The sequence below is a fragment of the Castor canadensis genome, chromosome 9, assembly GCF_047511655.1.
Source record: "Castor canadensis chromosome 9, mCasCan1.hap1v2, whole genome shotgun sequence".
NCBI lineage: Eukaryota > Metazoa > Chordata > Mammalia > Rodentia > Castoridae > Castor > Castor canadensis.
Genome location: NC_133394.1, coordinates 52285404 through 52311713, shown reverse-complemented (window position 1 = coordinate 52311713; position 26310 = coordinate 52285404). Strand labels below are relative to the sequence as shown.

The 26310-nt window shown below is 34.3% G+C and overlaps 1 protein-coding gene across 5 annotated transcripts in view; it reads left to right on the top strand.

The window, feature by feature from the left end:
* The window catches only part of Usp53 (ubiquitin specific peptidase 53), a 59134-nt gene that overhangs the window by 15675 nt on the left and 17149 nt on the right, over positions 1 to 26310 (top strand). For 4 of the 5 annotated variants that reach the window (XM_074041621.1, XM_020167072.2, XM_074041623.1 and 1 more), the window contains 11 exons: positions 4149 to 4241; positions 7673 to 7807; positions 10501 to 10614; positions 10695 to 10777; positions 13936 to 14041; positions 14763 to 14909; positions 16330 to 16479; positions 21013 to 21175; positions 21652 to 21804; positions 23127 to 23273; positions 24236 to 24965. In XM_074041621.1, the coding sequence (XP_073897722.1) occupies positions 4149 to 4241; positions 7673 to 7807; positions 10501 to 10614; positions 10695 to 10777; positions 13936 to 14041; positions 14763 to 14909; positions 16330 to 16479; positions 21013 to 21175; positions 21652 to 21804; positions 23127 to 23273; positions 24236 to 24965 (2021 nt within the window). Of the gene's footprint in view, positions 1 to 4148; positions 4242 to 6134; positions 6235 to 7672; positions 7808 to 10500; positions 10615 to 10694; positions 10778 to 13935; positions 14042 to 14762; positions 14910 to 16329; positions 16480 to 21012; positions 21176 to 21651; positions 21805 to 23126; positions 23274 to 24235; positions 24966 to 26310 lie in introns of those variants that run through there. The other variant, XM_074041624.1, reaches the window with a different exon arrangement.

Sequence of the window (26310 nt, the reverse complement as noted above, 5' to 3'; positions counted from 1 at the left end):
CAGTACTCTAATCTTTTACCTTCCTCAGTGGCCTTTAAGTCACCTCTGGAATCATAATTTGGGCATCACTGTTGTGGTTAAATTGAAGGTTAATTCATTTGCTTCTGTCCTTGAAATTCTTTTAATTAACAAATGAAATTCTTTTCATTAACAAATGTATTATTTAGCTGCTTTTCTGCTTTAGATAGATAACCTCTCTTAAGTATAATTTGGTTTGTATTTAGCAGTTCCAGTTTCTTTTCTCCTGAAAACTGACAGTAGACAAAAATATTTCTCACTTTATTTAATAAATAAACACAGATACAATGTGGCAAGTGCTCAGACATCTGACGCAAACCGTGTTCACATTGTCTGCTAACTGGGACAGATGTCAGTCCTGAAAGTTCTTTAACTCACTCCATATAAGGAAAGCATTGATTCTAGTTTACTTTAGAACCCTTAAGTGGCAGTCAGTGTTCTGTCTGGCTCAAAGATTCTCCTGGCATTGAACAAGAGAATATTTATTGCACTGGATATAAGAAGGTATCAAATACCCAAAACCTGGAATTAAATGCTTTTGACTGAATTGGGCTGTCAGAAAGGCTTCTATCGTATCAGATCTTTTCCTTTTTTGCATTTTCCCTGTTTCTGTCTTTTTCTTTAGCTCCCACATTATAAATATAAATAGTTTAGGGAGACAAAAGCACATCATAACATGAGAAAATTATGAGTAAAGAAACTTTTATAGTAAAGAAAATGGAAATTAATTATTTATTTATTTTACAGTACTGGAGTTTGAACTCAGGGCTTGATGCTTACTAGGCAGGCACTCTACCACTTGGGCCACTCTGCCACTTGGGCCACTCCGCCAGCCCTGTTTTTGTGTTGGGTATTTTCCAGATGGGGTCTTGCAAACTATTGGCCCAGACTGGCTTCTAATTGCTATTCTCCAGATCTCTGCCTCCTGAGTTGTTAGGAATAGTGTTTCTGGTGCTCATCACTCCTTTGACTATATCTACCTTTCCATCTGGCATGCTTTTCTGCTTGCAGGATCTTTGTTAACATCTCTTAAGCTTTCGTATGTGTGAAAAAACATCTATGTTTCACTTGGCTTTGTAAGATGTATTTTCATGCATTAATGGCCTCCCAACATTTTTCTCCTTCAGTACTTTAAAGATTTTGTTTCTCTGTGCTTTAGCTGGCATTGTTTCTAATGAAGCCTTCTGATTGTTGTTTTTCTGTATGTAATGTGTCCTTTTTCTCTGGTTGCTTCTAAGATTTTCTCTTTATCACTGGTTTAGAGCAATTTAGTTATGCTGTGTCTTGGCATAGTTTCCTTTATATCTCTTGTGTTTGGGTTTGTTGAGCATCTTGGATTTGTGCATTTATAATTTTAATCAAATTTGGAAACTCTTTGTTCCTTTAAGTAGCTTTTCTGTCTCTTCCCCTTCTTTGGATGACTCCAATTCTGTGTAGTTGGTGGAAGTCGTTGCACAGCTAACTGTTGTTTTCTTCACTTTCTTAGACTTTTTTCTCTTTTCATTATTTATGGTTTCTATTCCTGTGTCTTCAAGTTCATTAATTGTTTTCCTTTGTAATGTCTAATCCGCTATTTATCTCATTCATTTTTTTTATCTTAGATACATCTGAAGTTTCATTTAACATCTCTTGCATATCTCTACTTTGTTCTTACTTCTGGCCCCTTATGCATATGAGATGCAGTTGTAATAATTGTTTTCATGTAGTTATCTACTAATTTTGTCATTTGTGTAAATTTTGTTCAGTGTCCATTTGAAGGTTTTTTTTCTTTTCCTTCCTTGGCCTAATGGGTTGTATTTTCTTTCCTTCTTTCTCTCTCTTTTTGAGGCACTAGCATTTTGAACTCAGGGCTACATGTTTGCTAGGCAGGTGCTCTACCACGTGAGCCACACCCCCAGCCCTTTTTGGGTTAGTTTTTTTTTTGAACATGTTTTTCCCTGGGTCAGCCTGGACCACAGTTCCTATTTACACCTCCCACATAACTGGAAGACAGACATGTACAACCATGCTTGGCTTGTTGGTTAAGATGTAGTCTTTCGAACTTTTTGGCCAAACTGGCCAAAAACCACAGTCCTCCTGATCTCCACGATCCTCCTGGTTTCTGAGTCCAAGGAGCTGGGCTTATAGGTATGAGCCACCATATCCAGCTCAAATTTCATCCTCTTTTGTATCTTGTTTTGAAGTGAAGAAAATGATCAAAGTTTGTATTTCTTTACTAAATGCCTGTATATATATGCATTGATGTAGGGGGAATAATTAAGCAATATGTATAAATGTTAAAAAAATAATTTTGCATTAATTTTGTTAGGGTTAATGTTAAATTGCTTTGTGCAAGTAATGAAAAAGAGGTGTAGATTGCTAAAAACAAGTTAATCCAACAACTAGCTTAGACATTAATTTTTAAAATAGGTGGTAGAATATAATCAACATTTAAGCAAAGTACAAGTATTAATTAGAATAATTCTGTGATAGGTTTTGTAGAAGTTTTTTATAAAAATCATGTAAAGTAATTTTTCTGTCATTTGATCCAGTGTAACTTAAAATTTTTGGTATTCCCAGAACATATTACAGTTACATTTAAAAGACTTCACTAACTTTATGAACAGATTATACAGGGTAGTCTATTAGCTGAATATTTTAAACTCTTAATAGAAAGCATTCAATCAAATATTTTTGACATATTAGTGTGGTATTAAATCTTCTGAGTTAGAAGCAAAGTTGTATTTAATAGCCAACATTTACTGTGTTCTTATTATGCATTAGATGCTTGTCCAAACATTACATATGTCATCTAATTTTATCCTTTTAACAACAACCCCAGGAGATAGGTACAACTTTTATCCTCAGTTTACCGGGAAAGCTCAGGCTCAGGCAATATTTTATCCAAGTCAGTCCAAGAGCTGGTAAATAGTAAAGCCAGAGTTAGAACTCAGGCAATCAGCCTTCACAGCTGTGTCACTAACCACAGTTCTATTCTATATCTGAAGGTCCCCTCTCATTCATCTTCATCTTTGTTGAATCCATTGAAAATGGATTTCTGTGTAGTGTTTTATGGTCTGCTAAAAGATCTTATGCAAGAAAGTTATTAAACAGTACCAAGTACTTTGCAAAACACTGAATCATTTATGATAAATAAGTGGGTCCTGTTATGCTTTAAGGAAAAGCAACTTTCAAAGAGAAAATCAGAAATGGCCTTTAGTTATTGAGTAGCTGAAAATAGAGGGACCATTAAAATCAATTTGTTTTTATTAACCTTTTACTAAAATCTTGTTTAGTTGGGAGAAATGAGAAACCATTGATGGGCTTTCTAAGTTACGTTATTTGAGGAGATGACTAAAAGCTACAGGGGAACTTCACAGTCATACTTGGTGGTATTTGTTGCATGCCAATTATGTGCCAGTCCCTGCTTTAAACACCTTACATATTATTAAATATTATTTCATGTTTACAAGGACTCTGTAAGGCAGATATTATTAGCCCATTGTGTAGAAACTAGATTTTGCAGAATGATTTTTAGGGACTGGACTGACTTACCTTAACAATTATATTCCTCTTTGTTTTCTTTGTCTCTTAGTAGCAGATGATTAAAGAATTTTTACAGAAAACATATTCAGATGGTTCCTTAGCTACTGCTTCTTATCATTCCACACAAATACCCTCTTCTCATCCAGCCTACACTGAGTGACCACACACACTTCTGGTCACACTTTTCCCTTGCCACAATATGCTGACCTCTATTTAGCTTTAAAGTCTAATTATATTTCCTTCCTAGATTTCAGTTTATTCCCAGTATTATAATCCCTTCCTCTTTCATGTCTCTGCCAAGTCCTCTGTTTAGTATCCTGCGTTTCCTGCTCATATCAGATCCTTAACGGAGGACTTAATTTTTCTTTGCTCTATTCCTGTCATGACTTTTAATGTGAGTTGGTAAGAATATTGAATCCCATCTTTGATATACGTGTGTAATAGTTTTATACATGCTATTGTATCTGATGGCTATATATTTTTTATTTACAGGAGATTTAAAAAATTGACATTTTGCAAATCTTAGAAATATCTTAAATCTGCTTTTTATTACAGTGAGAAAAATTCCATTCTGTTTTCTTTCTTTCCTTATATCTGTTGCTTAGGTTTTGTGGCAATTGGATATATTTCGACGAAGCTTGCGGGTTCTGACTGGACATGTTTGTCAGGGAGATGCCTGCATATTTTGTGCATTGAAGGTAATTTTTTAATACTTGTAAAAATTATTATAATTTTGCTTCTCCAAAAATTTAACTTTGATAGTTGACATATTTGGTTAGTATTTTTGCAATTAAGATTCATTATAAAGAGATTCATTATTTTGAAGTTGAATTTTTAAAGCATGAATTATTCAAGTTTATGGTTTTACTTTCCACTTTTATGTAAGAAAAGCTAAAAATGAATATTCTAAGTAGTATAAAACTGTTAACATCTTTTTCATTATTTTGAAATAGTTGTTTATTCATTTTAGCAAATGATTTTAGCTACTACTGTGTTCAAGGTATTATTGTCTTTACTGGGGATATCGCAGTGAGTAGAACTGATAAAAATCCCTGCTCTATCCAGCAGTCGGGATGCTGAGGCAGGTGTCTTGCAAGCTTAAGGCCAGCCTGGGCAATATAGTGAGACCCCGTCTCAAAAAACTAAAACAAAAAAAAATATATATCCTGTGCTCATGGAGCTTATATTCTTAGGGAGGAGGAGACAATAAGTAAGAAGAAAATACAGCATATTAGATGACAATAATGGTCATGGAGCCAAAATAAATCGAGGAAAGAGAGAGTGTTGAATGGCCAGAAAAATCTCACTGAGAACATGACATTTTGCTTAAGACCAGGAAAAAGTGACAGAGTGAACTAAAAGGCCTTGTAGAAGAAGAGCCTTCCAGGAGCCAAGTATGGTGGTGCGTGCCTGTATTCCCAGCACTCAGGAGGCGGAGGCAGGAGGAGCATGAGTTCAAGGCCAGCCTAGGTTAAATATGGACACCCTATCTTAAAAAAAAAAAAAAGAAAAAGAAAAAAAAACTAAACTAAAAAAAGATATAGAAACAACATCTATAAAGGCCTTGAAAAGTGGAAGTAATGTCACATATGCAAGAACACCAATGAAACCTGGGTGACAGAATCCTTGTGAGGAAGAGAGAGAGTGGTAAGGGATGAGCTCACAGGTTCGGGAAGTCCTGGTGGCTTTAAATCAAGTCTGCAGATTGTTTTGCATTCTTCCTGTCCAAAGTAGTTCCTTGAATCTTCCTGTCCAGAGTAGCTCCTTGAACATGGTTTAGCCTCAATGACAATTTTTATCAAATAGAATATGGCAGACCTGATTCTGTAAGATACACATTTAGGTTAGATTAGCAAAGGTCAGTTCCCATGTTGCTCTGTTTCTTAAAAGGAGGCTACTGTGCTCTGAGAAAGCCAGGCAGCCCTGTGGAAAGACCACATGTAGTCATACTCTGGATACAGCAAGAGCAGAGGTCCAGACAATAGCCAGCATCAACTGCTAGTCATGAGTGAGCCACCTTCACATAATTCTAGGTCCCAGCATCTAAACTCTCAAAAGACTAAGTGGAGCAGAGATAAGGCATTCTGCCCAAATTGCAGATTCATGCTCTGCTATTTTTTTCTAGTAGCAAAGCATTGGGCTGGTTTGTTAATAGGGCAATAAGTAACTGGGACAGGAGTTCAGGTTATGTAGGGCCTTATAGAGCTTTGTGAGAATCTTGGCTTTTTCTTTGAGTAACTTAGGAAATTTGGGGATTGTGTAGAGTGGAAGAGTTACATAATCCGTTTGAACTAGATTCTTTTGGCCACCAAGCTGAGCATTAATAGAAAGGAGACAAAGACAGAAACAAGGAGTTCGGTATTTATTAGCAACCCATTTTTGTTAAAAATCTTTTGCCCAGGAATTTAAGATTTTATTAACATATTTTTATAGATAAACTATTACTCTTTTACATTCTTGAATATTCTTAATGAACCTACACGCACACACACAAACATGTGTGTATATATAGAGAGATAGATAGGAAAATAACAAAACCAAAAAAATTATTTACCTTAATTTTTTTATGTTTCTGAAAGGCTGTTTGAATAAATCACCAAAAGAGGAAATTTTATCATCTTTTTCAAACACAGTACAATACTGTCACTGTACTATGTACCAGAATGAAGAATAAACCTAGATCAAATTACAGTATCACATTTTATTTACTCCACAGTAAATTTTGAATGTTTTTTCCTGTTGTAAAAACTAGAATACTTCAGGTTTTGGCTTGACTCTTTAATAGTGAGTCACTAATACCAGCCTTCCTACCTTTTCCCTCTGCTTGTGCCCCTACTCTGCTCCAACCAAAAATCTCTCATCTGTGCATACGTTGTCCTTTAGCCAAACTGGTCTCCATTTCTCAGAGCTGGCTCCTGTTCCCAAGTCTTCTCACTGTTGTTCTTTTTGTCTGGAAAGCTTTTCTTGCAGATACCTTCATGTATTATTTTTGCAATAGAGGAACAGATTTTTTAAATAGTTTTCTAACCTACTATATATTGGCTTTAAGGTTTTTTGTTTGTTTTTGAGGTGACATGGCTTCTTGAGCTAATGAATATGACCAATTTTTATTTGGTGGGTTGTCACTGAAAATTCTTTTCCCTATATTCTTCCCCATGAAATGATTATCATAAAAGTAGAACTTACTAAAAAGTTTTGTTTCTTGCTTAAAGTCAATAAGGAATATAGATAACCAGATTAGCACCTATAACCTCATATTCATGTGTGATATTTTCATGGTTTCTTAGACTTAGGTGAGAAATCATTGAGGAAAAATTGATAACTTAGGAGCATGGGGAGTTTTCCTAAAAATTTAAAAATAATCATTAGGTCTTCTGTGACTCTTATAATATGTACATTTGCATGTTTTAAAATAAACTTTTATTATAGTAGTAGAAAATTGTTATTAAGTTATCTTTATTTTTGTTTTTAAATTAGTTTGTCATTTTCTGAGGTTTATTAAAACCTTATGAAAGAAAACAAAAAATTGCCTAGAGTATGGTTCAGGTGGAAGAGTGCTTGCCTAGCAAGTATGAGGTCCTGAGTTCAAACCCCAGAACCATCAAAAAAAAAAAGAGCCTCACACTTGCTAGGCAGGTGCTCTACTACTTGAACTATTCTGCCAGCTGAAACAAAAAATCTTAAAAGTTCATTTAAATTAACTTTAGCTTTTAAAAAAGATTAGCAAATCACTACATTTTTTTGTATGATTATATGTTTACTTTCAGTTAACATAATTTTCATGCCTATACAGCAGCTTATCTCAAAACTCTGTTCCTTAAACAACCTTTATCAGAATCATCTGGGGAACAGTTTGAAATGGGCCCCACCTCAAGCCTAACAAAAGTCTCTAAAAGGAGACCTTAGAACTCTACAATGTTTAATTCTTACGCTCTTCGTGATGGGGCCAACCATTTCCATATTTAACTGACATGAATAACTAACTTTTTTTATGGAATTTGAGAGCAAAAGCCTGCTCTGTATTGGTTTCTGAGTATAGTATTTTGAGTTTCTCTGTGTTTTAATGAAATTATTGAAGTGTTTTTAAAGTTATTGCCATTAAACTTACTGATATACTTTTGATTTCCAGACAATATTTGCACAATTTCAGCACAGTCGAGAAAAAGCACTTCCCTCAGATAACATAAGGCATGCTCTTGCAGAAAGCTTCAAAGATGAGCAGCGATTTCAACTTGGCCTTATGGATGATGCTGCAGAGTGCTTTGTAAGTATTTCTCATAATCTATAAAAGATCAGAGTAATGGTTTTTATTCCTTGCATGAGGCAAATTTTGAGACAAATGAAACACAAATTTATAAAGATGGAAAACTTATAAGATGGGAAGTGTCAGAACTGGTTAGTGACTCCATGTCTTACCTACACTTAAGACTCAGCTCCATCTGTGTTTTATGTTGTACTTTTGGTTTTTAGTATTTGTGCTGCTCTAATTTTTACTAAGAGTTAAGCTACAAAAATATATAAAAATTTATTTATTGGAGCAATAAACTTTGCCAAGTTGATCATGGTTGGAAGTTCTCAGGGCCAGCAGTTGTGTCCACACTGCAGGTTGACAATCAGGTTGATATTTTGAAGAAAAAAAAAAAGATATTTTGAGTCTCTGTGTCACTACCATATTTATGGGTAGTGTTTGCTTGATCAGGACCTTAGTTCTATACCTTCTAAATATATATGTGGATTATCAAATGTCTTAGTAATGGTGCCTGCAGCCATTACTTCTCTGTTGGTCCCGTTTCTATTCAGCAAAGTCTTCTGTCACAAACGCTTTTAAACTTTCCTTTCTGCAGTATTTCTACCATCACTTCTTCCTAAGTTAGGCCTTTGCTCTCAGGATTATTTAAGTCTGCTTACTCTCGTCAATTTGGCCTGTCCCTTTATGGTCGTTTTTGTTGCTACGGATTGCTATATTTTCTTCAGGTTAGTGTGTTATCTTCAAATATTTTGGTGGTTCAAATCTAGACATTTTCTTCTGACATTTAAGGCCCTTTTTATTTAAACTCCAACATATTTGTTTTCATAGTAAGATAGTTCCATTCTGTTCTCACATTTTTTTTAATATTTCTGCTTAACAGTCTTTGCTCAAGTTTCTGAAATACTCAAACTTTACAAATGTGTCAAGGATCCAATTAAGTCATGCCTATCAGATAATGAATGTATAACCAAACTACTCCAGTCAGTTTCCAGAATTTCTGTAGACTACACTCTGTAGAATTTGTTTCTTATTCATATGTTATCGGTAATCTTGCCTTTACTCTAGAAGCTGCTTGACTAGTGCATTGTCTAGTACATTTCCATGTTGGTCAAAATTACTACTAAACAGCATTTCTAAGAATAAGATTGTCTTCATATTTTTCTCTCTTGATCCATTGCTTAAAACAAATATATTTTTCATAACACTGAACTTTACAGTTTTACTTTCACTTAAATGGAATGCACTCATACATGCTAATGACCATTCATAAAATATCTATATATCTAGGCATACATAATTGAATGGTTCTAAATGTCCTGGGGCAAAGGAGGGGAAAATTAATTAAAAGAGCCCATTAATTAAAAGAGCATGGTGGTACATACTTGTAATTCCAGCTACTTAGAAGGTGGAAATTGGGAGGATTGAGGTTCAAGGCAACCAGTAAAAAAGTTAACACAACCCCATCTTAACAAGTAAGTCATGCATGATGGTATACGCCTGTCATCTCAGCAATGGTGAGAGGCATAGATAGGGGGCTGGTGGTCCAAGGCCCACCCAGGCTAAAAGCAAGACCCTATCTGTAAAAATCACTAAGGCAAAAAGAGTTAGGGGCATAGCTAAAGTGGTAGAGCACTTGCCTAACAAATACAAATACAAAACCCTGAGTTCAAACTCTAGTACTACCCACAAAAAACAAAACAAAAAAACTCTACTGGTTAAAAAGGTTGATCTGTATTACAGATTTGTGAAGGGGACATTGCTTGCATTATGGTATAAGTATAGATACTGAATTGTTGTCATTGATATTTTAAGGTTATAGACTATCCTGTTCAAGTAAGATTGTTTTGTTTGATTGGTTGGTTTGTTTTTTGTTTGTTTGTTTGTTTGTTTTGGTGATACTGGAGTTTAAACTCAGGACTTCATGCTTGCTAGGCAAATGCTGCAGTGCTTGAGTCATGTTCTCAGTGCCAAGTGGGATTGTTTTAAGTTGCCGAATTTTTCGTAGTATGAGAATGATGGGAATATAGGTAACTATATATTTAATATAGTCTCTAATATTAAATTCTAGATGTCAGCTACTGTGCATTGGTTTTTGAAAAGATTTTTTAAGTTTTTATTTGAAAATTGTATTTTTTTTTCTCTTCAGTTTTATTTTGTTGCATACTGAGGATATAGAAGTAGAAAGAATAGGATGTTGAACTTCTGTGCCCTATAATGTAGCTTTGATAGTTACCAGTGCCTGGCCAGTCTTGTTTCATCTCTACTCTCTCCAAGCGGGTCTGCCCATGGGTGAATTATATTAAAGCAAATCTGACATTATTTGGGTTTATCCATAAATAGTTTAATAAATACTTCTACTAAGAAAAGGGCTTAAAACATGACACAGTACCAATATCACACTTGAAAATTAATAGTTGATAATATTGTCAGAATATTTAAGCAGTGTTCAGTTTTTCCTGCTTATGACAGAATCATATTACATTATGGTGTTTCTTTCATTAAACATTTTTTTTCAGTTAGCACCATAAAAGATGAAATAACTGAGCATTTGAAGTGTTGATTAGAGAAGAAAGCTGAAAAACTAACAATATGTGTGACACACCTAAATTTACACTTTGAAAAATTTGTTCAGTTAAAGAGTTAACGGTTTGAAGTGCTATCTGCAAGACCAGGGATCCACTTCATTTGCCTTCTTATTTGTAAAATAGGAGAACATATTGGAGAAGATTCATTTTCACCTTGTGCCGAGCAGAGATGCTGACATGTGTACCTCTAGATCTTGTATCACTCACCAGAAGTTTGCTATGACTCTGTATGAACAGGTGAGATGGCTTCATTATTTTCTTAGCTATCATGTTTAAGTCTTGTGATTGATAGATTAAACATATGCTTTTACCTATAGTGTGTGTGTCGTAGCTGTGGAGCGTCGTCAGATCCTCTACCTTTTACAGAATTTGTGCGGTACATTTCTACAACAGCCCTATGGTAAGAACCTATTAAAGTATGTTTAACAATGTTAGTAACACGTTTATGCACATTGAGTATATAAACCATAATGTGTGAATTCCCTTCACTGGTGAGCCTCACAAATGTGCCACAGGAGGTACTGAGAGCTGTTTATCTCAGTTGCATCCATGTAATTTAGCCAAAACAGGTTAGCATCCCTTATCCAAAGCCTAGCACCAACAGTGTTTGGAATGTCACATTTTGGGGTATTTGTTCGTTTGTGCTTCACATACACCTCATATACTTAGCCTGAAGACAGATTTATACAATATTCCTAAAGCATCTGTGCTTCAACTATGAACTGTCACATGAATTTTCCAGTTGTGACATTATTTTGGTACTCAGAAAGTTTAGATTTTGGAGGATTTCAAACTTTGAATTTTCAGATTAGGGGGTCTTCAACCTCCATGTATCACAGTGAAATGTACAAAATTTCAAGTTTTGCATCAATTTATATTTATAGCAAGTGTTTGGAACTGTGAAGGGCTGCTTAAAGTGAGAAGCTCAGTGGTGATGGAACTGTGTAGGTGGCTACTTCATTTCTGTTAAGATGCTCCCTTTTTAAGTGGCTGTGTTTCCTTTTAGCTCCACTGTGTCCTTCCTGGTGGTGAGAGTAAGGGCAGAAAAAAAAGAAAAATGTGAATGCAATCCTTACTTAGGTTATTGCATTTGAGGCCTCAACATCACCTTAAGTGTAGCTAGTTAAGGATCTGTAAATAAGCTCCAGACCTTACATGGTAAAGATCAATTCCTTTCCAGCTATTTGAGAGTATATTTCCAGTATATTTGAAATATAATAGAAATTGGAAAAAAAAAAAAGCATAAATATTTACAGAATTTCCCTATGAAAGGAGCCACATGGACAATCAGGGCACATCAGTATACCAGATAGATGACACATGCTTCAAATATTTTTTTTATCTGGAGCCATGCCCACAACCTTTTTTGCTTGAGTTATTTTCAGATAGGGTCATGCTTTTTTCCCAAGACTGGGACTATTGTCTTCCTACCTGTGCCTCCTGTGAAGTAGGGAGTATAGACCCTCACCACCATGCTCAGCTTGCTGTTGAGATGGGGTCTTGCCAACTTTTGCCTGGGCTGGCCTCAAACCAGCTGAGTAGCTAGGATTACAGACATTCACTACTGTGCTGCCCCCCCCTTAAAGATTATTGAATAATAACCATTTTGTTATTTGAGTTTATTCAGTATTTTCTTACATACGCAAACACGTTGAAAAATACTGGTTTATAAAAACATTCTCTAAACTTCAGTCAATTATAGTCAGTTGTCAGTCCAGTTTTTCAATCCATATGAAAAGTATGCTAGTATTTGAACAAGGATAGACCAAAAATTTTAAACTATAAAATTTAATTTAACTGGATGAGGAAGGCAGGGCTGCTGACCACCATGTTCTTCACTGCCTGAGTTCCCTGCTACTTAAGCTTCTCAGTGGGACCACATCAGACCCTTTCCCTGTCCACAACCACCTCCCCTGGCTGTCTCTCACCCAGACACTATGGCAGAGTGTTTCCAGACTTCCTGAGTGGTGACTGTTCCTTGTTTTCAAGTCCATCTCAAATGATAGGCCCTCTCTCAAGATGGTGCCTCCCTATACCTCTCAGAGATACATGGAGAAACAAAATGTCTTTCTTCTCCAAAGCTAGCCTGCCACATAGGAACAGTCACTGTCACACCAAATTCCTGCCCTGGCTTAAGTCTTGCCTGAAGTGGGAATTGCTAAAGCTAGAATTGCTCGTCTGATCCTGGGCCACCTGACTTACCTTGTGTGGCTTCAGCTTCACCTTCCCAGTGGAGAGGTGAGGTGGAGCTTCAGACTGTTCTCTACTTTTTTCTGTGGCTTTCTGTTTCTCTGGGATTTTCTGCTGCCCAGTCACCTGTTTCACCATTCCTGATACTCTTCCTGTCTTTCTGTCTTCAGATAGTAGTCTCTCTGACTTTTCTCACTCATGGTACTCTGAGGCATAGCAAGAATGAGATCTCCATCAATCTCTTGTTGCGGGACTGAAAACTTTGAATTCTAATTATTTATGTGTCTGTTTTTTTAACAATATCTTATTGTAATCATACTGTATCAATTGTTGAATGGTTACAATTTTCCAGGCTGTGTAAATTCTTGATTTTAATGCTAATAAAACAGGATTTTGTTGATGAAGAAGTAGGTTTAGTGAGGTTTATTAAGTGGATGGATTACATTGAAAACCAGGTCTGTCTGACCACAAAATTTGTCTAGTTAACAACTGCTGTGATACTCAGTTTTGTAAAACCATTATGTACAGGTTTGTTTGACTGCACTTTCAGATTTAGTGCTTTCTAGTATACTTGCAAAAGTATGTCAGAAGGGTACTTTTAGTTATTGAATGCTTGTAGGTTGTTTAAATCAACGAACCATAAAATACATCTAGGGCAGTTATATTAAACAGAATCAGAACATATAGAATGGAAACTAGGTAAGCATGTTTCTTCTTTTACAGTTCCTTTTGAAAATGTTTAAATCATTTAAAGATTTTTAAATACGTTGATATGTAAAAATGTGACTCTTAGGGAAATGGAATAAAGTCACACAGTTACCCTGTAATGTACTAAAAAGCTTGCCTCAGCTCCAGTAAAACAATTAGCATTCATAATAGGAACAGAAGGCACAAGTCTATCTTAAATAACTTTGCTGTGATTTTTGCACTTAATCCTAACTGCAATGATAACTGCTTCTGAGAACTTTCTGCCAGAGAGGGGACCTGTCCTTCAATGTTGCTTTTCTTCTTAGGGTAGAGTTTAAACTCAAATACCTATTAAGTAAGTAATAGAGTACAAGAAACACTTGCTTTAGAACTACCTCCCAAAAGGACATCTTACCCTTATTCATGTAGTTCCCAGCAAAACTATAATTTCATGTTATTTTATTCCATAGCTGTTCTAATTTTTTCATGGCACACTAGCAAAATTTAATAATTTCTCACTTCGGGAAATTGACTTTATTTAAGACATAGTCAGATTTTACACAGAAAAGGTGATGCACACCTATTAATATATTGATAGTTTTCATGTGTGACTTATTAGACATGTTTTTATTTCATAGCCTAGATTGGGACTGCTTCCTTGTTTTTTTTTTTTTTTTTAAGCAATGAAGTTGAAAGAATGATGGAAAGGCATGAACGCATTAAGCCTGAAATGTTTGCAGAATTGCTACAAGCAGCAAATACAACAGATGACTATAGAAAATGTCCTGTAAGTATAATTTGGAAAATACTGGTATATGTCTGTGTTTGTAAATTTGAAAATAGGCATTCAGAAATTACTATGTAAATATTAATCCTATGTGTAGAATTAACTTTAAGAATTTGTTTTAATGTAATGTTACGTTACATAACTTTATTATGCTATATGAGCTATTTACCTTAGACTATTTCTTTAAAAAAACATTTGACTTAGGGTGGGTGTAGTCCACCCTAATATTGACATATTAGTTGGGTGGCTAAAGTGAGAGGATCACTTGAGACTACAAGTTCAAGAGCAGCTTGGACAATATAGTAAGACCCCACTTCAAAAACAGAACCAAACAAAAAATTCTTAGCTTTATGAAAGATTTAAGATAGCATATGTTGGTTGAATTTTTTCTGAAATTTATCATTTAACTAATGAGGTTTTTTTCTTTGAATTCTTTTCTCACCTAAAATTGTTAGTCACTTCAAGGTCTTTTTTGCTTGTTTTAAGATGAATTCTTATTTTAACAGATGTACAAAAATAGCAATAAATACTTTGAGTTAAAATAAACTTGTTTAATCAGTAATTAGGACAAATAGCTGGTTAGATATCAATTTCTAATAAAAAAACAACTTTCAAATATATGTTAAGATTGTCTTTGTATAATATAAACTGTATAATACTTTGCCTGTGATATATCTGTTTTCATAATATCAAAACTTGACTTTTGTATTTTTTTCTGTAGAGTAATTGTGGCCAAAAGATAAAAATTCGCCGCGTTTTAATGAATTGCCCAGAGATTGTTACAATTGGTTTAGTCTGGGATTCTGAGCATTCTGACTTGACTGAAGATGTTGTTCGGAATCTAGCAACACATCTTTATCTTCCTGGGGTATCTTAACTGATTTTGTTTTCATTTTATTTTTAGAGTCCTCTAAGATATTTTTATATTATGATACACTTGTTTTTGTTTTTCAGAACCTAAAGTTTTTTTTTATTAGCATATAATTGTTGTACAGGGGAATACATTGTAATATTGACATATGTGCTTACAATATATCTTAGATTTACTTCCTCCATCGTTCTCCCTCATCCCCTTTCCCTCTTCTTAGAACAATTTCAACAGGTTTCATTCTTCTGTTTTCATATATGAATACAAAATACATCCACCATATTCGCTCTTTCCTTATGTTCATTCCCCTCCCACTGGTACACACCCCCAGAAAAGATCTGTTTTATCCTTCTGTCCTTCATTTTTTTATGTGTATATTGATAGTCCCAGGGGGTTTCACCTTGGTACTTACAGCCTGTATATATTGTGTTTTAATCACATTAACCCCCCATTACTGACTCTTTCTCTGTCACCATGCTCCCTTAATATTCGATAGCTTATGATGCATTACCTTATATTCATATGTAGATGGGATGTTTGAGTATTGTTCATTCTCTGCTAGCAGCATGACTCAAGTATAAGAGCTCCTGCCTTGTAAGCATGAAGCCCTGAGTTCAAACTCTAGTGCTGCCATAAAAAATAAAAAAGGTGTCAATATTTCTCATTTTCTAACATTTTCTTTCTCTTGCCTGCCTCCTGTTGTCCCCTCAGACAGACCCACTAATACAGTCTTTAGAACCTAAAGTTTTTAAAGGAAATAATAACATTCAGATGTGCTCTGTTATAAGATAAATTTAATCAAATCAGGCTAAGTGGAATGCCTTTCCCATATAGTCTAGGAATGGCCTTCAGTTATACTGTCTCATGCCCTTTCACTCTGAAATGGTGACAGTGATATGATATGATATGATATGAAATGATATGATATGATATAAATATTTAGGAAGGTGGTTTAAGATTTAAAATTCATCTGTAGCTGTGATCTATTGATATGCTTGGTTGTTAGTATAATTTGAACTGGTTTAAAATTACAATTAAAATTTTAGATAATTATACTTTAAATAATATTTTAATATATGTTGAACTATCTTATTCAATAGGGGATTATCAGGAATGTATAATTTATCTCACATTTTGAGTATGTGTAAAGTGTCAGTCATGTGTTGCTATATATGTTGTGTGAACTAATTTGTAATGAATTCATTTTATGGGACTTAAAGTTTCTGTGTACTAATTAAAAGTAGTAATTCTGTTAACAGTTCAATGTGAGGGGTGCTTTCAGTAATAATATTATAATGCTAAATTGGGTCAGTATGCATGAGAAATTTTTTTATAATAAGTCAAATACATGATTCATCAAAGTACTGGTCCTCATTTTTAAGACACAGTATTAAATATACATTATTGATTTTCTGAACAGCTTTTTTATAGGGTTACTGATGAAAATGCCAAAAATAGTGAACTTCACCTTGTTGGTATGATCTGCTATACCAGCCGACATTATTGTGCCTTTGCTTTCCATAACAAGAGTTCCAAGTGGATATTTTTTGATGATGCAAATGTGAAAGAGGTAAGCAAGGCTTTCACCGACCAGAATAATTACTGTGATTCTTTTTTAGTCTTTAAGAATAAATAATATATGAAAGGATATAATTATGTGAACTAATAATAAATGAATGTAAAGATAATAGCATCATTAAATTCAAACTTCCTTTTATTATTTTTGAAATTTAGCTTATTTTGAAGCCAATTTTTAATCCAGTACATTTCCAGAATAATAAAAGGAGAAAAAAATTTTTTTTTCAGGGTTAGGGTTCAAACCTTACAGCCCCTTACTTAACTGAGCTACATCTGCAGTCCAAAATGATGAAAATTTGACTAATAAGTGCTCATATACAAATATGTAACTATCAGTGATGATTTTTATTTTCTGATGTGTAGTTGCTCCACACATTTCTTTGTAGATGATTCACAGTGATAAAAATGTGCTTGCTTTTTTTTTTTTTTTTTTTTTATGGAGACACTTTTTTTTCAAGTTTTCCATGTGCAGTCAGGAGTCAGGTATATCTTTTTGTAAATTATTTATGCAAACATTGTAACATTGTTAAGAAACCTAGTGAATAATAGTTCATTTTATTTGTATTTATTTATTTATTTATTTTTGTGGTGCTGGGGATTGAACTTGGCCTCATGTTTGCTAAGCAAGTGCTCTACCCCTTGAGTCACACTTCCAGCTCTTTTTTGCTTTTAGTTATTTTTCAAATGCTTTTTGTTTGAACTGACCTGGCACTAAGATCCTCCTTTTTATGCCTCCCTTGTAGCTGGGATTACAGTGTGTGCCACCATGTTCAGCTTGTTCTTTGAGATAGTATCTTGCTAACTTTTTTGCCCATGCTAACCTCAAACCTCAATCTTCCTATCTCTGCCTCCCAAGTAGCTGGGGTTACTGGCATAAGCACCATGCCCAGGTGAATAATAGTTCTTAATAGGAAGTGTCAAAATCACCTGTGGAGCTTTTTAAAAAACATATATACCTGACTCTTGAATTCTTGATTAGTGAGTACAGGTATAGTTATCTTACCTTTTTTTTTGTTTCTTTAAAGTTCTACAGGAGATTCAGACAGCACAGTTTAAAACTATTAAACTTGCAAATACTATTCTCAGGCTTATTGCCTTTGAGAATCCTGCTATTAAGCAGGATTTAAAAATAGAAGTTCTTTGGTTATTATAAGCACATGGTGTAGAATTCCATTTACTTGCATTTTAATATATAACAAAGGACAGTTTATCAGCATTATGATTATTTATGTAGCAATTTCTTAGCATTCAGTAAACATGAATTATAAAAATTACTGATGAGTTGAACTTCATTAAAACTTAAAACTTCAGTAAGATACTCTTAGGAGAATGAAATAACCAGTATTAGATTGAAAAAATATTTCTCAAACGTGTTTTATATAGGTTATACCCAGAATATATTTTAAAAGGAATTACAAGTCAATAATAAAAAGACAAACAACCTGTGTTAGTCAGTTTTCTGTAGTTGTGACAAGATACCTGAGAGAACAACTTAAAGGGTGAAAGTTAGCTCATGGTTTCACAGCTCACAGCGGGGAGGGTATGGGGAAACAGTTGTTCAACTCCTGGCAGCCAGGAAGCAAAGCAGAGCAGTAACAAGAAGAGGCCAGAACAGTGTCAGACCTCTGGTGACTTCATCCAGGACCCCACATCTACAATTCCACCACCTATTCAGTGACCTATGCATATTTTGAATCCATCAGTGGTTTAAACTATTCATTAGGTTAGAGCCTCCATGATGTAATCATCTTTGGAAATACCCTCACAGACACAACCAGAGGTGTGTTTTACTAATCGAGTAGACTCTCAAATGAAGTTGACAGTGAAGACTAACTGTTACACAGTCTAATAAAAAAATTAGCAAGAGATTTTACCAAAGAAATATGTGAATGGCTCTTGAAATTATAGTCAATGTATCATTAGTCACAAGGCAAATACAAATAAAATTCACAGTGAGATTCTACTGTGGTTGCTTAACTTCACAAGACGGTGACCATACTATGAGTTGGCAAAGATGCGGAACAGATGGATCTCTCATCTGAAGCCAATGGAACTGCAAAATTGAGTAGCCACTTCAGAAAATAGTCTTTCAGTTTCTTATAAATTTACGCATATACTTGCCATATAACCCAGCATTTCCTCTCCTATGAAAACATACGTCCACACAAGACTTGTACTTCAGTGTTCGTGAGAGTTTCCTTCATAAGAGACAAAGCTAGAAACAAACTCAGATGTCCAATGACAGGTGGTTGGACAAAATTGTGATGTAACTGTACAGTGAAATAATTTATTTAGCAATGAAAAATGAACTGTTGATAAATGTAACAATGTGGACAGCTCTCAAAAGCAATATGGTAAGAGAAAGAAGCAAGACGTACATGATTACAGTCTGTAACTCCGTTGTGTGGAATTCTAAAAAAGAAAGACCTTAAGTTACAGAAAATAGGACATTGGTTTGTAAAGGCTGCAAGGGGCAAATGGGAAGATTTAGGAGTGAGGATTATAGATTGTATACACTTGTCAAAACACATTGACTTGTACACTAGACTAGATCATTTCATGTTAATTATACTTCAGTAAAGCTGATGGGAAAAATTGGTATTCTAAAACCAGCACTTTGCTTGAAATACCTACTGCTTTAGTATAGGAGTTTATTAAGAAGTTCCATCTTGAGTCCATGTGTTGCAACATTTTGGAGCTCATAAATTTGCATCTATATAGTTTAAATTGTCAAAAACTGGAGGAAGAACCAGTTGTATTAATCACTGTGAGGCACTTTGTTTTGTTTTCAAATTGGCTCACATTTCTCAGAATCCCAGGCAAGAAGGATAAATAGCTAATACATATAGTTTGAAAAAAACTCAGGATTTTTTTTAATAAGCTCTTCCATGCAAAATCCAATACACCAGAAGGTTTGTGTTATTTGTCTGGTTGTTGGTTTTGTTTCATTTTTAAATCAGTTTTTTAAATATATAATTTATGAACATTAAAATACACTCATTTTACATGCATAGTTTGAGTTTTGATGAATGTGTACATCTATATAACTACCATAATGAATATATAGAACTCTTTTTGTTAATGTTGCTGTGGTTGAACCCAAAAACTTACACAGAACTACACTCCCAGCCCTATGTAGAGAAAAGTTGCATTAACTCAGAAAAATTCCGTCACGGCCCTTTGCCATCAATTCCCCCAACCCACCTCCGTAGAAATCACTGACCTCACTGTAGATTGGGTTTGCCCATTCTACAGTTTTACAGAAAGGGGCTCTTACAATATGTGCTCCCCTGAGTCTAGCTTCTTTCTCAACAGTGTCCTTAAGATTCATTCTTGTTGTTTGTATCAGCACTTCATTCTTATTGTTCTGTTTCATGTCATGGCCAACACCAATTTATTCATTCACTTGTTGAGGTATAAGTGGTCTCTGTATGAACATATTTTTTCCATTGCTCTTAGCTAATGCCCAGAAATGAAATATCTGGGTATATTGTTAGTATATGTTAAACTTTATAAGAAACTAACAAATTTATTTCCAAAATGGATGTGTCAGTTAGCATTTGTCCCAGCATTGTATAAGAATTTCTTGTGTTCCGTTATCCTCAGCAGCAGCCTGTTGGTAGTTTTTTTAGTTCTAGCCTTTCTAGTAGATGTATATTATTATTTCACTATGGTTTGAATTTGGTTTTCCCTTGAGATAGTATTTTGAGCATTTTTATGTGTTTATTAATTATTGTTACTACATACATATATAAATATATGTATTTTGTGCGTGATGTGTGTGTGTGTGTGTGTGTGTGTGTGAAGTCTGTTCAAATGTTTTGCCATTTTTCCAATTTATTTGCTTCTTGGCTAATGAGTTTTAAGAGCTTTTATTTTGTGCACTAGTCCTTGTTTACTGCATGTTGCTTATTTATTTCAATTTCTTAATGGTATATCTTTCCAAGAGCAAATATTATAATTAATTTTGATGAAGTCCATTTTAAAATTTTTTTCAACCGTTTGTTTGGTATTCTCAGAAATCTTTGCCTTCCCTAAGGTTATAACATTTTTCTCTTTGGTTTTCTTCTGTGCATTCTTAAATTTTTAATGTAAGTTTTTGGTTTATGGGTAATGGGGTGAAAGTTCTTTTTTTCTTATGGCTCTCCAGTTTTTCCAGCACCATTTGTTGGACAGACTCTGGTATTTCTCCATTGAATTCCCTTGAAATCTTTGTCAAAGTCAGTCAACCATGTATGTTGAAAGCTTTTTAAAATTCAACAATTAAGTCTTGATACAAAAAAAATTTTAAGTGAAAATGTGTAAAAAGATTCTTCAGACTACTTATTAAATAGAATTAATCATATTGTATGATAGACACTTGAATTGCTAGCATTTGAACTTGTTAGAATATCTGTACATATTCAAGTGCTAGCATTTGAATGTCTTTAAATTTTTTTGAACTATAAATTAGTCTCTGCTTTTCCATGGAACACATTGATTGCAGGGTTTCATTTTGTGTTTATTCATTGTGGTTTTTAAAAAGGTTGGAACTAAATGGAAAGATGTGGTCTCCAAGTGTATCCGATGCCACTTCCAGCCACTGCTTTTGTTTTATGCAAACCCAGAAGGCACAGCAGTCTCTACTGAGGACGCACTCAGGCAGGTTGTCAACTGGTCACATTACAAATCTGTTGCAGAAAATATGGGTAATTCTCTTTTTAAAAACTTTTTAGTGTATATCTATTACCAAAATCAAGTAGGAATACTTACACTGAGTATAAAATCAATGTTGAGAATAATTTCAAAACTGAGTTTCAGTAAAGTGGCATTTAGGAAAATTGTAGTATTTTTTGTTAATCTTTACAAAGGAATCTTTCCCTGTCAGAGGCCTTTATGAGTCATCCACTGTGATGGCCATACAGCACAAAAGGGGGTGCTTGGCTGGTAGCTCTTTTTAACAATAAAATTTGAGATTTGAAACGGTTTCGTAAACTGGCATAGTCTAAAACAGTGAGGTCATTTTTGAAGCATTACAAAGCATATTGACATCATTAAGTGATATCAGTTCCTCAAGTTTTAAGCAATTTTATTTGCAGTCTTACAAATGTCTGAAAAACTGATTCAAATATCTCTTCTCCTAATGGGAAGGAAGGAATGATATGTTTTTGTTTATCTTTTTAAGGATGGGAAAAGCCTGCAATTTATAAATCAGGTAATTCAAAAGAAAATGGATTTAGTGATCAAGTAAAACTGAGGGAAAATCAGAAACTTCAAACTGATAATATGTTATCATTTAGTCGGAGTCACATTCAGACAAGTGGAGGCAGAGGACCAGGTATGCATTGAAATTGTTATTTTTACATTGTCCCTAAGCATTTAAGCATTCTCTTTCCTTAATTAATAAATCTGTAATTCCCAATGAGAACCATATTGAAGGAGGGTGCTCAACTAGCTTTCCTTAACCTGAAGAGAAAATAAGAAGTAGATTTATGTCTTTTGATATATGTATTTTCTGAGCGCTCTAGTTTATCTGACAAATTTTATTTGACAAGTTGACTTTCTCCATGCACTCAGAACTGTGGTAGGCCTGACATGACTTGAATAGTTGCCAAAGAAAACTACAATGTGACTTTTCCTTTGGGGAGTTAAAAATCAACTTGAAGGATAAAAACATGAGTTAATAATTTGGCTTATATGCCAAAATTAAATTAATCTTTACTGAATGCAATAGTAGTTCAAAGTTGCTCTAGGTTTAGTTTGTTCTTAACCTCATTTTTATTCAACTCTGTCTTGTTATTGTTATCCCTTGACTTTAATTTTTACAAGTCAGGTTCTGTGACTTGAGTCCAACATGAAGCATCACAGTACTGGGTGAAGTTATGGTTCAGAAATACAGAGAATTCATAATTGTGTACATGTTCAGGGTGATTTTGTAAGTGACTTTTAAGTATATTAAAAAAATATCTGCCGACCCATAAAAGTAACCCATTTTATTAAGAGCTAGAATTAACAATTATTGACAAAAAAAAAATCTATAATAAAGATGTAAAATTTCTTAATGAATACTGGGGTTGTAGTTCAGTGTTAGAGCATTTGCTAACATGTGCAAGGCTCTGGATTCAATCCCCAATTAGCACCACCAGGAAAAAAAAAAAATCTTAACCTCTTTCATGGCTTGTAGATTAAGACAAGTTGTGTTTTTCAGAAGATACCTTGCATTCATATTCCCAGTTCTGCATGTATAAGCTGTGTAAACTTGGGGCCATTTTCTAATGGCCCCAGTTTCTTTGCCAGAAATGGAGATGATAATTGTACCCATCTTAGAGAATTCAGTGACTAAGGCCCTTAGAACTGTGGCTTACAAATAGTGACCGCTGAGTTACTTATACCGCTTACAATTTTAATAGAATGTTTCTTTCCTTTCTTTTTTCTTTACATGTGCTCTAGGACTATGCTAGAAGTTTTAAAACATAACATGCATCTCCAGTACCAGGAAAAATCATACTGAGTTTTTAGTTACACATAAAAATGAGTTTATTATATACTTTATATATATTTTTTTAAATACGGAAATTTAACATTTTTAGCTCAGTTTCAACTTCTGCTAAACAATTTGAAAAATCATCTATATCATTGTAAGCATGATTTCCTTTACAGTTAAGTTAAGCCACAATGATCAAAAGGAGAAGCTAAAAGACATTTCCAGAGAATGTGCTCTGAAAGCTATTGAACAGAAAAACTTACTTTCTTCACAAAGGAAGGATTTAGAAAAGGGACAAAGGAAAGATGTAGGCCGCCATAGAGGTAAGCTAAGAGCTTGTAATATTTACTACAAAAGGGATTGCTAAAAATCTTATTTTAAAATGATTTTAACTTTAATATAATTAATATATCTGTATGTGTTTAAATACTATATTTTATATTTCTTAGTGTGATTTCTCTAATACACTTATAATAAATCTAAAAATGTAGAGTTTTCCTGGATCTTACATAATTCTAATCTGACATACTAATGTTTGTATTTTGATATTTTAACTTTTATTTGTAAATATAATTACTTCGTAGAGCACATTCAAATAAGAAGGAAGGTTATAAAACCAAAAAGGGGTCATTTCTGTGCAGTCTCTCACCCTCTCCCTAGTCATTATTAATACAGTAGCTGTCCATTCCTTAGAAACAACTTTTTTTTTGGTTTATTGCTTTTTTATGGATATAGCTTACCATAACTGATACTGGTAGACTAAAAATTAAGAATTTTGCTGCAGTGATATCATTTCACATATACTTTTGTTTATTTTTCCTGTATAGCCATAGTATAAAATTTTTTAGAGGAATTATGGATTAGGGTTGTATTTATTTCTAATTTTGACAAATATGGCTCTGAAAGACTAAACCAGTCTGCACTATCAAAGTGATTGCATGTATTTTCCTTCACACTCAGTACCAGTTGGCTTAACTAACTTTTAAATATTTGCCAACGTAAGATATGGGAAATATTGTTATGATTTTTGTTGATTATGTATGCTTTTAAAAATTTTATCTTATGATCTAACTTAAAGATCATTTTTTAAACTCCATTTATTTTATAAATGCCACTCATTAAGCATAAATAGGCCTGATAAAGCACTCAAAAAAGTATATGATGTAGTTTCATTTTATTGCTTACCTATACTGCTAAATATTTCTTTTCACACAGTTGTTTAGCTTGTGAATACAAAATTGCTCTGTTGGGGCAATTTTTAATTATTATTATTATGTTTTTAAAGATTTGGTTGATGAGGATCACTCACATTTCAAGTCTGGATCACCTCCTGCCCCAAATGGCTTTAGACAATATGGAAATCCACATCTATATCACAGCCAAGGAAAAGGACCCTGTAAACATGACCGTGTTGCCCATCAGAGTCGAACATCTGGACAAATGCTAAGTTCAAGCAAATCCCAGATTCCAGGAGAGAAAATAACAGGCAAAGTTAAGAGTGACAGTGTCACAGGGTATGATACAGATAGCAGCCAAGATTCTAGGGAGAAAGGAAGCAGCAGCAACAGCAGTAAAAGCCGAAACCGAGGTTGGAAACCTATGAGAGAAACATTAAATGTTGATAGTATTTTTAGTGAAAGTGAAAAAAGGCAGCATAGTCCAAGACATAAGTCAAATATTGGTAACAAACCTAAGTGTAGCAAAGATCAGGGTTTCAGTAATTGGCCAAAAGAGAATCTAAAGCAAAAATGTTTAATGACCATATATGAAGATGAAATGAAGCAGGAAATAGGGAGCAGAAGCTCACTTGAATCTAATGGAAAAGCAGCAGAGAAACCTAAAGGCCTCATGGAGAGTAAAGGTCATGGTGACATTTGGCAGATGCAAAGGACAGAGTCTGGATATGAAAGCAGTGATCGTATTAGTAATGGATCTGCTAACTTGGATTCACCTGTTATTGATGGAAATGGTACAGTAATGGATATCAGTGGTGTGAAAGAAACTAGGTCTTTCAGGTAATACACAGATTGAATAATTTCCCCCTCAGCATCCTCTTGTTAATTACTTGAAGCAATTTTCAAAGGTTGGGGTCTCCTGGCTAGCCTGTGGAGACTGGTGCTTATTTATTAAGGGCAAGGAGTATGGCTCATGTGGTAGAACATCTGCCTAGCAAAAGCTGGGCCCTGAGTTCAAAACCCAGTACCACCAAAAAAAGTTGTAGTCAATGAAGCATAATGGAAACATTATACTTAGAATAGAGACACCTGGGATATTACAGTTTATTTGATATTTTAGTTCTCCATTTTAATACTTCCTGGCTCCAAAAATAGCAACTGCTTATTTTTAGGACATTTGAAAAATACAGAAATGTGTTGCCATTGTTTCATTACTATCAGCTATGGATTTGTACTACAAGTTTTCAAACAGACTAAATTGGTTTCATCTCAGCTTTCTTCTGTATAATACTCATTATATCATATCTACCAAGATAGTTTTCCTTTAGCAAATATAAAAGAATTCAGCCAAATAACTTTGTGTTCAATTATTTCTGAGTATGTACATTTATTATGTTACTGCAGTGTATTTGGACTTCTGTTTGTAATCTCTAAAGCATGCTTAGGGTTTAGCAGCTGTTTTCTTTGGTCAGTCTTACCACTTTTGTTTTTAATCCTTCTAAAACATCTTGATTTGGTATTAGCAGGTATTTGACCACATTCATTATTTTAAAAGCTAGATTTGCAAAAATAAGTTGCTTGTTTGGTTAAAATGATTGTTTCCATAAAGAATTAAGGTGCCAGGCACCAGTGGCTTACACCTGTAATCCTAGCTACTCGGGAGGCAGAGATCAGGAGGACTGTGGTTCAAAGCCAGCCCAGGCAAGAAGTTTTCAAGACCCTATCTTGAAAATACCCATCACAAAAAAGGCTGGTGGAATGGCTCAAGGTGATAGCCATGAGTTCAAGCCCCAGTACTAATAAAAAATAAAAAATTAAGGAGCTTGTGGCTCACACCTATAATCCTAGCTACTTGGGAGGCAGAGATCAAGAGGATTGTATTGAAGGCAGCCTGGGCAAATAATTTGACAGACCCTATCTCAAAAATACCCAACACAAAAAAGAGCTGGTGGAGTGGCTCAAGTGGTATAGCACCTGCCTAGCAAGCATGTGTTCACACTCCAGATCCACCAAAAAAAAAGAAGAATTGAAGAAACTTTTTTCTTGGCAATGTAATTTTCATAACAATTCTTGGAAGGAGATAGCCTACAGTAGTAGAAAAAACTAGACTTTGTAAACAAGTACACTTGCATTTTAATTATTGAGCAAATTATTTTGAATTTCAAAGCCTTGATCTCCTATTATA